General features: G+C 36.4%; 2 protein-coding genes across 2 annotated transcripts; both read left to right on the top strand.

The window, feature by feature from the left end:
• Positions 1-610: 610 nt before the first annotated feature.
• Positions 611-1,842, top strand: LOC136036166 (protein shank-like; the record flags this gene model as incomplete). The annotated part of the gene is given in 2 exon segments (XM_065718230.1): positions 611-806; positions 1,748-1,842. Coding segments are annotated over 2 exon segments (279 nt in total), but the record flags the coding sequence as incomplete, so codon positions are not given.
• On the top strand, positions 1,775-11,019 carry LOC136036169 (sterile alpha motif domain-containing protein 15-like). Its single transcript, XM_065718234.1, has 2 exons — positions 1,775-2,044; positions 6,611-11,019. The coding sequence occupies exons 1-2, from the start codon at positions 1,841-1,843 to the stop codon at positions 8,735-8,737; spliced, it is 2,331 nt and encodes a 776-aa protein (XP_065574306.1). The 5' UTR covers positions 1,775-1,840; the 3' UTR covers positions 8,738-11,019.
• The last annotated feature ends 5,211 nt before the right edge of the window (positions 11,020-16,230 follow it).

Below are 16,230 nucleotides of genomic sequence, written 5' to 3'. Positions count from 1 at the left end.
AGCATAAACTCGTTTTTTTTATTAAGGAGGTAGAACATAAGCAGTTTGATAAAATAAAACATTATTAGAACCCCCCTCCCCCCCCCCCAAAAAAAAAAACAAAACAAACAAAACAAAGAGTATGTTTGTCTTCACGTGGACAAAAAGTTTTTCTACAGGCTACCCAGACAAATTTGAAATTTTAAGAGCAGAAATGAAAGTGTGGAGACTGCGGCCAAGAGCTCTGAGCCCAAAATTTTGAGTTCGATACATTTTGAATTTATATTTCATTTTATTAGAGATAAAAAAAAAAATTCTTTAGATTTTTTTATTTACTCTTCTAGGCTTTGATAAATGCTTTGAGAAATGAAAGTAAATCTTCACATATTCTTCTCAGCGATTCATTCTTTATGCTAACGAACCTTGCATGTAAAAAAAATATGTTATTGCCTGCTTTAAAGCCTTTTATAATTTGTTTTTGCTATATTCATTTTTTTTTTTATTTCATTGATTTTCACTAGCCAAACTTTCTTCTTTTCTTAAAAGTCAAAAATCTTCTTTTTGTGTTTGTTTCTTTGAAATTGTTTAATAATAATTATTGGCATGATCATCACCTTTCATATATTTTCAGATAAATAATGAAGATTTCTCTCGTGCTAGCCATGAAGCCGTCGTATCTGCTATTCAAGGCTCGGGAGATCTTGTTACTATGACTGTGTGCAGTCCTTTATTGCAGCCAGAGGTGATGAACTGCAGCTCCCTGCCACCCACACCTGCTGACAAAGGCCCATCCAGGCAATGTGTGACCTTACCGAGGAAACTTCAAGGTAAACTATATTGTCTATTGTTAGTTAGAGGCAATTTTGATATTATTATTTCATCTTATATACTATACCAAGTTGATTTTAATTAAAAGTCCGAACCGAGTCCGTTTGAATTTTTGAATTAAACCAATTGGTGGGAAGTGATGAAAGACTTGAGAGCCATGGCTAATTGGAGTAAAGCCAAGATAGATAGTCTCAGTGAGAGGGATCGGCTATACTCCAATTAGTCATGGATGACAAGTCTTTCATCTTCTACGAAGGATCTAGGGAAAACAGTCCACCTAGAGAGTGTTTTAACCAAAACTAGCCAAGTTGGAATGATTCTTTTTTTTGGATGGGAGGGGGTATTGAAACCGAACTAGTGTAAATCTCTCAAATATTTTAAAAAACAAACCGAGAAGACCAATTCCTCACACTGCTATGTAACCAAATATCAAATTTATTATTCAAAAACTTCATGAGAAATAGAGCTCACATAGAAAAGCAGTATATTTCAAAATAAAAATAATTTAAATATAATCGAAGTCTCATTATATTATGAGAAGAAAACATACCTGCACAAAGATGTGGAGAGTAATGTCCTCTTACTGATTGAGCGCCCTTCCCCCCCCCTTCTCGTTTGGAAAAACTGTTTTCCTTTTGAACCTTCTCACCCTTATAAATCTGTATAAAGCAAAAAATACATTTAGCTATCAAAGATGCGAGATCTGCTAGATTTTAATATACATAAAACATGAAGATTTAGAATTTATCTTTTAATGAAAATGCTAGTACCATGTTTATGAAATTGACAGCTTGAAACCACAGCCATAAGACTTCGGTTGATAAAAGGACAAATGCAAAATGTAAAAGAAACCCCATCTAATATCCCGAAAGTTTGCATTGTTTTTGTTCTGATATTTGGCGTTTGCGAAGCCCCTGTTTCAAGTATATTTTCCTTGCAGGAAGACCACCTCAGCCACCTAGAAGAGATCCCAAAACAACCTTTAAGCGTGGGTCGAGCAAAAGCAAAATCACTAATTGGTAGTCTTGCGGCGATGAACTCTCAGAGTAGTCCAAAAAAGGAGCCTATCTATGAATCTTCAGCGTCGAAAACTGCTTCCATTCGACCCCGACCAACTTCATCTCGGATTTCAACAAGTGAAGAGTTATTTCAACTTGGTCCAGCACCAGTGCCACCAGTTCAAGTTCCGAAAACGCCCAAAGTTTATGCAAGCGTGTCAGCTATGAAAAGAATGAAGGTACGTAATTTTTTTGAATGAGTGTATCACAAAAGTTTGCGAAAATATAGTTTGAAAGACTCCCAAAACACCCAAACGGTTCCCAAAAAATTAAAGACTCAAGCTTGTTGGTTTTGATTACCATTTTAATAAATCTTAAAGAATTTAATGAAACTAAGGAAAGTACCTTTGTCATAATACCTTTGTTAGCTAATGACCCCTCAATGCATATATCTCCGTAATTAAAATTTAAGGAATTCTAAAAGTAAAAAAAAAAATTTGGTTTTCAATCGAATCTATCATAAAAACATGTAAAAAAAAACAAAACACAACAATGGCCGTCGGTAGAAACAGCAATAAATATTTTAGCATTCAGCCATTAGTCAGATCTAGCTGGCACTAAAAGGCTAGATGTAAGTTAAGCTAGATGACTCTGCAGTCATCCTAATTAGTCCAGCCCCAATGCTAAAAGTCATGGGTTTTCCTATGTATTACAAGTTAGGAAATAAAAACATTAAAAAAAAATAGCTCGGACGTATTGATATCTCTTCGTCTTGTTTTCACTTGATTGCTTTCGATTTGCTCGGCTCACGAAATGTCAGGTGTGTCTGATTTGAATGTCTTAGAAGGAGAAAGTTGAACCCGAAAGAGAGTAGTTGCTGGACTCTAATCATCTATCTTGTAATCATTTAAATCGTAATGATGCCTATAGGAAAGAAAACTCAGCTACAGACAGGATCCGTGGCAAAACTTCACAGTGCAAGCTCTTCCGAATGTTAGCCAAAAATTGCATCTTGCTAGTTGCCAAGTTTTGCAGATGGAGGTAAATGAGTAGTTCAAACGCGGTTCATATTATGCCCGTGTTGGTAGTGTAAGTCCACGATGACCTTGATTTGAAATGTCATGTGTATACATGAAATATTCAGAATAAAATAATAAGAATCACAAGCACGTACTTACACAGGATAGCTTCATGTAAATATTCTGTGAAACACTACTTTGAACAACATTAGAAATAGAAGTAGTGGTTACCGCTCAGCTTCTTTGCCATAAGGTGGCTAATTAGAATCTGTTGCTTCGAAACGAATAAAATATTAGTATGCCAGTCATGAAAGGTGAAGACATTGGTTTTACGCGTTCATTTTAGCTACTCATTTCTTTCTGGTTCATTGGGTCAGAATTCAAACTAAAGTGACGACAATATATTTCAAGACTGTTCACACCGAAAAAACAGTCACGGATGTATCTCGCTTGAAAGGCCGTGTCAGAGGGTTCTTTATGCAGGTTGGAGCTCAAGACTAGTTAGAGTTTGCCATAACTGCTATAGGTAAATTCAAGGACAGTTTGAGATTTCAGATCAGGGAAAATGTTGCCTATTTTTCCATCATTGCGGAAAGGACTGGGCGGTCCTTAGTGTTCAATATGTAACAGAGCATTTTCAAAGGTAGTATTAGCTTTGTATTTGCTGGGCTTGGGCCCAAGCAGTCCAGAAACTTTTAAGATCCTAAAAAAACAGTCTATTACCGGGAATCCGATTCGGGTCTAATTAGGGAGCCTGGAACCTAGAGAACAAATTGGTCTGGTATAGTTCTGCAAAAAAGCAGCTCGAACCGTGCTGAAATGCAGATTTCGATCCCAGTATTTACCCGCCACAAAACCGAGAAAACAATTAATTCTGATAAAAAAAAAAAAACAAGAAAAAATAGTATTCGGACTTCGAAACTAAGCTGTTTTGTTTTTTGTTGTTGTTTTTTTTTATCATTTTGTACATTTATGTAAGAAAATCGCCAATTGAATTTCTCAGGATAGCTCCTTGGTTATAATTTGCGACGCGAAACTGTGCCAAGGTGAAAGACGTGATAGATAGATGAATTAATCATACTGAAAAGGAAAAAAGACAGAGATAGAGAGAGCAAGTGCTGCAGGAACAAAACTATAATTTTTCTTTTTAAGGTATACAAAGAAGAGGCAACAGAAAAAATAAAATATTTCATCCAGATTTCTTAGCCCTAAAAAAATTATTAAAAACGTTTGTGAACCCAATCACTAGCTATTTAGCATTAAAGCGTATGGATTGTGATGGGAGGCGCAATTAGCACATGTTTCTAGATAGGACTACAGTCTCTATAGGGTACGTAGAAAGCGTATGGATTGTGATGGGAGGCGCAATTAGCACATGTTTCTAGATAGGACTACAGTCTCTATAGGGTACGTAGAAAGCGTATCGATTGTGATGGGAGGCGCAATTAGCACATGTTTTTAGATAGGACTACAGTCTCTATAGGGTACGTAGAAAGCGTATGGATTGTGATGGGAGGCGCAATTAGCACATGTTTCTAGATAGGACTACAGTCTCTATAGGGTACGTAGAAAGCGTATGGACTGTGATGGGAGGCGCAATTAGCACATGTTTTTAGATAGGACTACAGTCTCTATAGGGTACGTAGAAAGCGTATGGATTGTGATGGGAGGCGCAATTAGCACATGTTTCTAGATAGGACTACAGTCTCTATAGGGTACGTAGAAAGCGTATGGACTGTGATGGGAGGCGCAATTAGCACATGTTTTTAGATAGGACTACAGTCTCTATAGGGTACGTAGAAAGCGTATGGATTGTGATGGGAGGCGCAATTAGCACATGTTTCTAGATAGGACTACAGTCTCTTTAGGGTACGTAGAAAGCGTATGGATTGTGATGGGAGGCGCAATTAGCACATGTTTCTAGATAGGACTACAGTCTCTATAGGGTACGTAGAAGGGAAAAACTCATTATTCTAGAAGGCTGAGAATCCTACTTTGATGATGGGAATTGCTCTAACGATCCCCGCTTTCCGAGAAACTTAGAAAACAGTTTTTGCTGAAATATTTCAGGAGCATGAAATGTAAAATACAACCTTTACACGTGGCAACGGCGAAATATTATAGTCATTTTGGATTCCTTTTAAAACGAAACAAAACATGACTTTCTCATTCGTTTTGCATTTACTAATACTTCTGTATTTCTACATTTTTCTTTTCTATATGCTAGTCGGTTGCAGTTGTCTACAGAACTTTTTATAAATTCCTTATTATAATTGAAACGAAAGATGATGTTTCGAGAAGAAGAGGAAAAACACGAAACTGTCTTAGAATTTAATAAAGGAAAACGGAAAATTATATAGAAAAGGACTTATAGATTTAACACCACATTAGGCCTTAGGAAAAAGATAAAATCTTTTTTGTTGTTGCTAAGTTTCACCATAAGGTCTTCTTACGCTATTAAATTATAGTCTTCACAAACATACTTGCTAAGATACTAATTCGTCGAATAAGTAATGTAAAAAAACACGGTATTTTTTTTTTTATTAGACAATGAAATCTCTGCTTGCTCCAAAACTCAATTACAATTGATGATAACTATTTTCTTTTCAAGACAACAGACTACAATTTTAGTCTCGTGGGCTACCGTTTTATACTGAAGACAATAGCAAATAAATGACGATCATGACGATCATTAATGGTAGTTGAGTTCTGGAACAAATTCTCTGTGTTGTAGATATACTGAATCGAGTTAGTGTTTTTTCGAAATTGTTTTGTTTTGTTTAGTAATTTGTGTTGATTGTAGAATTGAAACGTTGTTCTCGTTCTTGCATGCGCTGCCGCCTTAAACCTAAAAAGAATGTTTTCCTTTTTTTGCATTTTTGTTGTTAGAGACGCAAAGAAATCACCATAGGCTATCGCAGGTATGAACAGATTGAAATTACCATCTCAGCGGGTGTCATAGGTAGTTTTATAAAAAAAAAATGCACATTTCCAAAAGCTTGCAATCTTCTGGACACATTTTAGGTTTAGGAGGGTATATATAAGTATCAGCCCATGCTCACCCCCTTACATCCATGCTTGGAAGGTCAGGGACATCCTAATAATGTTGTTTTATTTGTTTTTTAGTGCATTAACAAATGCTGACTAAAGTAAATAGTCCCTTATTTGGAATGAACCCACCCGCCTCATTCATCGTCTTGTTTTATGTTAGTTTGTGTAAGTCCTGGTACGTTGAGGGTCTTCACTTCAGGAATCGGGGCTCCCTCATTTGAAATTTTTCGATTTTTGATAGATGGTGTTGTTTATAGCCCATTGTTATCTCAATTTAAATACTGTTGACTTCAAATTGCTTAAATTTTTTGTTTGGTTGATATTTCATTTGAACACTTAAAATAATGTGCTTATTGTTCCATAAAACCCTGTAAAGCTAGCGAGTATCCCCCAAAATTAAATGAATTTTGGGACAAAAATTCCCAATCAGTTTGGACAAAAATTCCGCGGATTAGATGATGATTGTTGACAAGGTAAAAAGGTCTAATCAGTACTATCTCAGCTGTAAGTTTTTTGCTAGGGATTTTTTTTAATCCCATGCATCATATTTTGAATCTTTTAGCTGGTTTCATTCTTCTCTCGACACTTTTCATTTGTGCACACCCTATTTTACAAATAACAACAACAAAAAAAGTAAGTCATTTCTCCATGTAAAAAGGTCTGATATGAGCCATAACTCGTATCACTTTTTGATTTGGCTGTTTGATTTGATTTGATTTTTTTTTTCTTTTTCAGAAACAGAAGCCGGTGGAAAATAGTGAGGACACTCAGTTACATCGAATGTTCTACAGCACCCCCGACTTGGCATGGGAAACAGAGTTTGAGGGATCGCAGGCGACTTTGACTCCTGCCTTAAGTAGTGGCATAGGCTCAACTTCGCCCTCTATTATTCCAAACGGTCCGACGAGCCTTCCTCCTGACTGGCGTAGGAGCCAAAGCCATGAAAGTGTGACAAATGTACATTCGATGAATATAAAAAAAAACCGACATTCATGGGCATTCAGCGTACATCAAAGACTGCAAGTGGATAAACAGTACAATTATGCATGGAAAGATTTGGAACAAAGTCACACTGAAGGGACGACCAGTGAAGGGAGCGATGAAGATGTTCTTACACCTGTAAATGATCTGAGTGATGAGCCATCACCTGCTTCATTTAAATCATCAAATGATAGCAAATGTGAAGACAATCTCTTAGGTATTAGTGAGTATAGGACAGTGAAGCCGTGTCGCCCTGTGGGTGGGACATTACAAAGAAGAATGCCTAGTCCTGTTGGTCCTCCCCCTCCAACAAACCCACCACCCCCTGTACCACAATCTCAAGTAGTCATGGTTGATGTATCAAAAGGAAGTAATGAATATGCTTCACTTACTGTTTTAAGTCCCAAATTGGACAAGACAGAGTTCTCTAGCTTTCGACCAGACGAAAGTAAAGTATATGCTTCTCCTGAAAGATTAGCAACATTGAAGAAAGCTGGTTCCCTTGCAGCACGTAGTCGGAGTCTCCCGCTGCGCACACCTAAGCCAAATGTTCAAATAAAGAATGATGCCATGAGTGCTTCTTATACTGAAGATCAGATGAATAATGGGAAACAGACTAGTGTTTATGATCTGCCAGTAAAACCAGAGAGGGAGCCACCATTTATTCCAGAACCTGATTATGATTCTGATGGATGTAATCACTTTGAAATTAAAATTAAACAGAAGGTTCTAAAGACCCCACGTGGTGAGTCGCCACGGCAAACAGATTTAACAAGCCCTCCAAGAGTAATTGAAGAACCACTAAAGCCCGTTTCCGAAGGCCGGAAGTTATTTGATCACAGGTTAAAAGAAGAAGACATGTCTGAGCGGAATGAAAACATTTATGTGTCCTTTATACCAGTTAAACCAACTTCAGAAAAGGTTACCAATTCTCTTGATGTAAAATGTATTGAAGAAACTGAGTCAGAGTCTAGTGAGCCAACAATCATTAGTCAGTGTTTTGATAAAAGTTCAAGATGCGAAGACAGTTCAAGTTCCGCTTCTACTATGAGTAATAGTTCTCTACCGTCTGACCACATTGGCACTATCGAAGTTCCTGTGAAGTTTGACTCCGACGAAGTAAGTCCTATTAAAAAATTATCAGAGAAAGATATTGATTCCCAAATCGAGAAAAGTCTTGAGATGATTCGATATCATGTCAATTCAATCCAAGAGGTCCAAACCAAAGTTGTTCTGAAAGGCACCAGTTCTCCTTTACCTCCTTTACCTGATTATGATGAGGACACTACTCACAGTGATGATTTTTTACCTCCACCTCCACCTGAATTCTGTGACATCACATCTGGAAAGTCGAATGCAGCACCTCCTCTTCCGCCACCTCCAACTTTGAAACAGTTAAACGATAATTTTTTGCGAGGACGACCCAAACCCAAAATGGAAAGACGATTAAGTGAAGAATTGTTTCGACCAAGTGCTAGAGTTGTTGGATTAGTTCCCAAAAAAGTATCGTTTAGCCCTGAAGTTACGCTATGTGACCAAAAATTTGATAAATCTGACATAGGTCTAAATCGACACCGCTTCTCAGTTGAACCTTCTTATGCTAGCTCAAGGACAGATCAATATTATGGTAGTGCTTTACAAGTGAATTTTAATAGGGGATATTACATGAAGAAAAGAATTCAACAATGGAGTGTGCAAGATGTTTGCGATTGGATTGACTCTCTTTCCTTATCGGAGTATAAAGCAAGCTTCTCAAGTTATAATGTGAGCGGTGATAAACTTGTTCATTTAACCAGTGAGGATTTGAATCAAATAGGGGTTAAGAATCTGAGTCACAGGCTTACAATTGAAAAATCCTTAACTCGTTACAAGAAAAGTTAGTCTTCGCATTTTTGGGAAAGCAAATAAAATGTACCTGTCAAGTAGCTAGATTTAGGACTGAGGCAGTTTTGTAAAGCAATGCCATCTATTTAAGTTGTTTTTTCGTGTTTTTCCAGGAATGATTCTAAACTTGTTTTGTCGTAAACTGAGGGAATTGGAAAATTTGGTCATATTATTTGCGTTTTTCAATTACATTTGTATCTGATAGACGTGTTTCTAAAAAAAAGAATTTTTCTAACAATTCCATTTATAAACAGGAATTCACAAAAGTATATCCCGTGATCTTCTTTTATTTTCTGGTCCTGAAACTTATGTTTTTTTATGTGACTAACTCAGTTGATAATATTTCCAGGTAGGGTCCTCAATGTGTACTTGAATTCCCGCTGCTCGTATATCAACTGGACGTTAGGATTTTCCGTAAAAACGATTTTGACAGTTATCTGAAAGATGCAAATCTCGACTTATCAATATTCCACTGAAGCAAAATTAACTCCCCTCTGTATGTAGAAAATGTTAGCTAACTTACACACAAACATCTTCACCCTTCTTTTTTTAAACAAAAGAATAACAACATCTCGAGCAATATCATTGCTTGCAAAAATAATTTTACTAACAGGGTAACGCCATTGTCTTTACAAGCCGTGTCTTTGATACAATCGCCAAAAGTAAAATTGTCTAAGCAGAGTCTTATGATAATAAGATTGGTAATTTTATTTGTAAAGCAGCGTTTACTGTATTCTGAGTATATGCTCAATTTTATTACCTTATTTTTTTATTATTTATTAGCAGTCCTGTTATAGATTAAATATTGAAATGACATTTAAATTATCAAAATGACATTACACATTACACCCAGGCAATGCTAAACTTGCCGAGTGATAAATTAAATACACTAAATAAATAATTCCGAAGTGATAAAATTGGCTAATCTTGACCTGATCTTAGTAACCATGTCATTAGTAGTATTCTAGTCTTTACATAGATGTACACAACCATTTCCGCAATCTTTCTAGTTTCTTATAATTTCAATCTAAAGATTTTCCTTTGAACTTATGAGAACTGACAATGAGAGAATATGGGGTGGAGAGGTGTCATAACACAGGATTTAAAGGAAATTGGGACTTCGCGGAAGGGGTAAAGAGCTAAGCTTGAATACGTTGGACTAAAGGAGGTTATTTGTATGGGTCATTTGTATTAGTAGTACTAGTAATGGTAAAATTATTGACGAAATAAAAAAAATAAGATTTTCAATATATATTATAGATATTTGAAAAAAAGCATAAACATAGTGATAGCAAAAGAAATGCGAGAAGTTGCTTACCTTATTTCTTTTTTTGCGTTTTAAAAATCTTAGGTAGTTCATCTGGTGGTTCTTAAAACTTACTATTAGACAAACGAAAGAAGTGGTCCTATTAGACAGGAACGCCCCTCTTTTCAAGGACAGGTGTAAAGAAAATGCGTCAAGTATCAACAGATATATGAACTAGCAGAAGGCTAAGTAAAATGACAATAGCGTGACATAATTGAAATAGAAACACATCTATTTGCGCTAACTCTCATTTTAGCCAATGTTTTTGAGAAGACAATAGCATTAAAACGAAAAGTCAGAGTTTCCAGTAAAACCTATCACCAAAAAGATCATGGATTATTTCGCCTTTTTTGTAACATTACTCTCTGCAGAGTTTTTGCGAAATATAAGCTTAATACAAGTGATGGTACATTACATTTTATAAAGTAATTATAAAAGCAAGCTAATTTTCATTTATTTTTGTGAATTGTATAGAAGGAGCTTCAGTTGACAATAAGGACAGTGTCATTTGGCTTTAAGGTTGGATTCAATCATCTCAATGACAGCAAGGTTCTTACGGATATGTCTAAGATTAATCTTTGATTGATCAGATTTATTAATCTATTTATAAATTAATCAGGTTGATTAAATAAAAAAAATAATTCTGATTTAATTCCGAGTAAACAATATCAATTTATCTGTGACTCAGATATTTTTTTTTCGCAGTGCTCGGCGTTTCACTACTTCCGTCCTTTGAAATAACTACATAATTATTGTAATCCACCAACCCACCCATCACATTCTAAATAAATTACCGCTGCTAGTCTAATACAGTTAACCTTTTAATTACCAATGAAGCAGTTGTACCAGTTTTTAGAAGTGGAAAAGTGTTTGATGCAGTGTCTGTTTTTAATGCAAATGTGACAGCTATACTTTGTTTTGTTTGTGTATCTTTTTCTTTCGAGTTATGTTTCAATTAAAATTAATACAAAGATGCTGCCTAGTACTTGGAAAGGTTAACCGAACCAATCGTTGGAAAAAAGATTATATCTCATAAAACCGTATTTTTTCAATGTTCTACCTTACATTTTTTTCACTTGTTCGATTCAATATTTTGTCAAATGTAAGACAAGTCTTTTTGCTAATTGTGTTAGAAGTTTCAAAGTTAAGATCGGGATATTCTCATTTTTTCCGAAGGTGAACAAACTTTATTCCATGCTAGAGTTCAAACTGATTTTTCAAACTGATCTTGACTATGGTTGACCATCTCAGATTTCCTTCTAAAAGAATCCAATAGAAAACTATTTTTTCAGCTGAAAGTAAGGAGCAACATTAAAACTTAAAACGAACAGAAATTACTGCGTATACGAGGGAGGTTGCTCCTCCTCAACACCTCGCTCTTTACGCTAAAGATTTTTATTACTTCTAAAAAAAACAGCTTCTTATTGTTCTAATTAAAAGAACATAGTGTTTCAGGAGTCATTCTTAAAAAATCGGGACAAAATTCACTTTAGCGTAAAGAGCGAGGTGTCGAGGAAGAGCAACCCCCCTCATACACGTAATAATTTCTGTTCGTTTTAAGTTTTAATGTTACTCCTTACTTTTAGTTGAAAAAACTTGTTTATTTATTTAGTTTCTGATCGTTTTTTAAATAATGCCAGGAAATCTGGCTACACCTCCATGGAAAATCCGTCCTTATGACCGATTTATTCTCTATACCGAGTGGTTCTGAAATTGTGGTATGTGTACCCCTTGGGGATACGCGAAAACTTTAGACGGTCAGCCAACAAAAAAATGAAACAACCTTTACCTCTAGGACTGGCGATTGTATTTATATTTTAGGTACAGTTAACTTGGTACCGGTAACTGAGAAGGGGTACCTAAAATGTTTGGTGGGCGAAAGAGGTACGGTGTCTAAATAAGTTTGAAAACCAATGCTCTAGATAATTCAATCCTGGTGAGAATTTACCTCGGGCACATCCTCTTAACATCTCCATGCGTAAAATTGAATCGACAAAGAGAAAGCAAGACATAAGAAGAATCTCGTATAGAAATTCTGGCAAATTTCATCAGTGTAAAATTTCCCCCGAAAAATTATCCCCTGTAAACTTCCCTCCCCATGACAAATTGTCCCCGTGGAAAACCCCACCTGTAGAAAATTCGCCCCCCTCACCCGAAATATGGATGCATACTTCCAAATAGCAATTACTACACTTAAACAATGGACAAATTTTGTAACATAAAGATCTTTCCCCAGGGGCCGTGGGGGTCATGAAATCTCCAAAGGTATATTTATTCGGCCTTTCAACTATGCTGAACAACATGGCTATCTCAAAATTTTTATCGGACGATTTTGAGAAAAAGGGCCATGGGAGGGGGCCTAGTTGCCCTCAAATTTTTTGTCACTTAAAAAGGGCACTAGAATTTTTAATTTATGCTTGAATAAGCACTCTCCCGATGTTCTAGAACCACTGGGTTGATATGATCACCCCTAAAAAAAAAACACGCATCCGTGATCTTTTTTATGGGAAAAAATAAAAAATTCCACATTTTTGCAGATAGGAGCTTGAAACCTATACTGTAGGGGTTCTCTGACACGTTGAATATGATGTTGTTATTTTAATTAAGATTCTATTACTTTTAGGGAGTGTTTCTCCCTTTTTTCAAAAATCAGGCAAATTTTCGCAGGTTCGTAATCTTTGACGGGTAAGATTAAACCTAATGAAGCTTATATATTTGGAATCAGCATAAAAATTCAATTCTTTTGATATACCTATTAGTATCCTTATTTACAGTTCATTATCACGAACTATTTGAAACGTATTAGAAGTCGCAATTTTAAAGATGTACTTATCTATTAATATTGATTAAGTATTAAGCATCAGACTCGTTGTATGGCTCTTCTGTAGGCTGACTTGTAAAAAAAAGATGAATCCGTAAAAGAGCCGATTTGACTGTAATTCTTAGCCAAATATCTCAACTCATACTCTTTGATTATTTTTAATTAGCATCAACAAAAACAAAGGTTTCTTCTAGTATGAGTCATAATTTCCTATTTTGACCCCTTTGAAAAAACGATCTTAGGAGCAAAAATGCCTCCACCATCCTATGTCTTAACATGTTTTGTTAATTAAATGGTTATACGTACTATAGTCTTTCTCGTGCATACGGGAATAATATTGGCCATGTTTATCGGTTTGATCAATTGGTATCTGGCCCCTTAAACTTTTCTATGGACAAAACCTGTAGTTATGGAAGCAGTCTCAGCCTCCCTCAGGGCGAATCTCCAGCATTTTTATTTGTGGGGGGGGGGTTGCAAGAGGGGTCCATATCCGGATAATCAAGGGACATGGCATATATAATAATTTTTTCTCCACATTATCGAGCGGTATCCCCCCAAAAAAAGACACTCCTGGCCTCCCCTCCCCCCCTAGTTTTTACTGTATCCTGTTAAATCCAAACAAAAAAGCAAAAAAAGTTAGTAAATGTTAAAACTAATGGTACAATATTCCCTCTTGAATACTATGACCGTTCTAATGGCTTTTTAGTCATAAGAGAATTCAACTAAGTAATCACCTCATCATGACTACTGGTATCCTTACCTGGCTCAAGAGAAGTTACTCCGTTTGACTTTTACCACGACAGTGCAATACAATACTGTTTACTGGCTTGGGTGGTTTGAAACAGGAGTTCGCATTTTAATATTATACTACTACTACTACTAATAACTCACCACATCACCAAGCCGCCTTGGGCCGACACAGCTGCACATGTTCCTCCTCCATCCCAATCTATTCAAAACCTCCCTCTTTACAACCTCCCAGAGAGTTCCAACCCCTTAAATCTTTCTTTACATCACCCTCCCACACCAACCGCGGGCGACCTGCTTTCCGTTTAGCCCTAGGTAGTTGGCCAAAAAGGACAATCTTTGGGAATCTGTCCCCCTTCATCCGCAGAATGTGCCCTAGCCATCTCAAGTTTTCTCTCATTATAGCCCTAGAAAGCGTCCAAATCAATTTTTACCACTACCATCAATCAACACCAGAATCATAAAGGACCTAGTAGCAAATGTTTACTCAGAATTCTGTAATTTAAATGGATTATATGTTCATAAAATTTCTGCTTCCGAATAGATTTCTTTAGGAGTCTGGGAATCGGACAAACTTTGTAACCATGTTTTTTCCCTTGGCTTGCACAGAAGTTGAATCAGTTTTAGGAAAAATCAGGGCCATTGGAAAACGATTAGCCGAGCAATAACGCCTCGGATTTTCAACTTTTGTTACACGGCCTCCTTTAAATTTTGAGAGACCTCTACTAGTATTGCCCTAAATTCCCAGTCTTAGTCCCATTCACTGAGCTAAAATTTCCCAAACATTATGAAACATATAAAATTGGCTGAAAATTAGGGACACTCGAGCAGATATCTCCAGCTTCATTAATACAGAATGGCCCATAAGGGAACAAGTAACTTGTGAATATGTACACCTAACAAGATTTAACCTGAATGGGCGAAATACCTGCCAGAATTAAGGAAACAACACGAAAGTCACCGAAAAAAAAAGCAATACGAGAAAAATAACTCAATGGATGGGGGGATACGGTCGGATTAACATTTCACTGTCCAATGTAGAGGACTTTCTTGTGAATAGGGACAATCACTGTTCGTTTTAAGTTTTAATGTTGCTCCTTACTTTCATTTAAAAAAACTGTTTTTTTCAATTAAATATTACATGAAACTTGAGAAATACCGTTATCATCTGTAAGTCGCTTTCAAAGACAGTTGTTGATCACAAGCCCGTTGTTGTCGTCAAAAGATAATTGGTGATCAACGGTGGCCTGAGAAAATATTATCAATCAACAACGTCACCAGAAAGACACTCTGAACATGTTGGCTTGCTGGTAATTTATTCAGATACAATTTTGGCAGTGGTTCATTAAACAAGAAGTCAAATTGCCTCAGACAGAGAGGTTGCAACACTACATATAAATTTAAATTGTATAATCATTCCCTATCTCAACCATTAGACAAAGTCAGACGAGATGCAACTGCTCTGGAGAACATTTAAACAAGCATAAACATAAGCGGCATTAGATTTTTTCTTGGGTAGACATGCGTGTGGCAGGGATAAAAAATGATTGGTCTGGCTCTAACAATGCAAAAGGTAAAGATAGCATTGCTTTAGGGATAAAAAGAAAAACAAGGAATGAATTTATAAGGATATTCAAGGTAAAAATAAATTTCATTCGAACAACGCCAAAATAAAGTTTCAGAAATATTTTGAACACTGTGTCGTAAAAGGTCGAAGAGTGTACAGACTCAGCAGTAAAAAATGCCATTTTATTTATTTGCTGGTGAATAAAATGGATGAATATTCTAGAAAAGGACTTTCTAGCATAAGGCCCCATAAAATTTTGGGTCCGCCACTAAAATGTGTGTTTTTCTTTAAATTTGCCACTCATGCATCTTTGCTAGAAAACAGAAAACTATTAATTTTTAGTATGACATATCTAATAGGAGAGAAGGTGGATTTAAAGAAAAAAAAAAGACGAAGACACTAATACACGGAGATGATCATTTTTCGCGAATTTCCTTCTCATTTACTACTACTACTACTACTACTAATAACTCACTGCAGCACCAAGCCGCCTGAGGCCAACACAGCTACGCACGCTCCTCCTCCAACCTAATCTATTTAAAGCCTCCCTCTTTACACCCTCCCAGGAAGTTCCCATTTCCTTTAAATCCTTATTTATGACATCCTCCCAACCCAGACAAGGACGACCTGCTTTCCGTGTAGCCCCAGACGGTTGGCCAAAAAGGACAATCTTCGGTAATCTGTCATCCTTCATCCGTAGAACGTGGCCTAGCCATCTCAACCTTTCTTTCATTATAGCCCCAGAAAGCGGGATTGAACCACACTTTTCGTACAACCTACTGTTTGAAATACGGTCAGTCAGCCGGGTACCCAGAACAATCCGTAGGCAATTTCTCTGGAAAACATCTAGTAAATTTTCATCTGCTTTTCGGAGTGTCCATGCTTCAGAGCCATATTTGACCACTGTCATCACTGTAGCTTCCAATATTCTAATCTTGGTTTGTAGGCTTATCTTCCTATTCTTCCAAACTTTTTTTAACTGTGAAAAAACACCCTGAGCTTTAGCTATTCTACTTTTAACATCTTCACTGCTCCCACCATCTTTACTA

The sequence above is a fragment of the Artemia franciscana genome, chromosome 15 (genome assembly GCF_032884065.1).
Source record: "Artemia franciscana chromosome 15, ASM3288406v1, whole genome shotgun sequence".
Taxonomy (NCBI): domain Eukaryota; kingdom Metazoa; phylum Arthropoda; class Branchiopoda; order Anostraca; family Artemiidae; genus Artemia; species Artemia franciscana.
This window is presented reverse-complemented; position numbering and strand designations above follow the sequence as displayed.

Coding starts and splice junctions, on each gene's coding strand:
- LOC136036169 (XM_065718234.1), top strand. CDS start 1,841: ATGAACTCTCAGAGTAGTCCAAAAAAGGAGCCTATCTATGAATCTTCA. Junction 2,045..6,610: donor CAGCTATGAAAAGAATGAAG/GTACGTAATTTT, acceptor TTTCTTTTTCAG/AAACAGAAGCCGGTGGAAAA.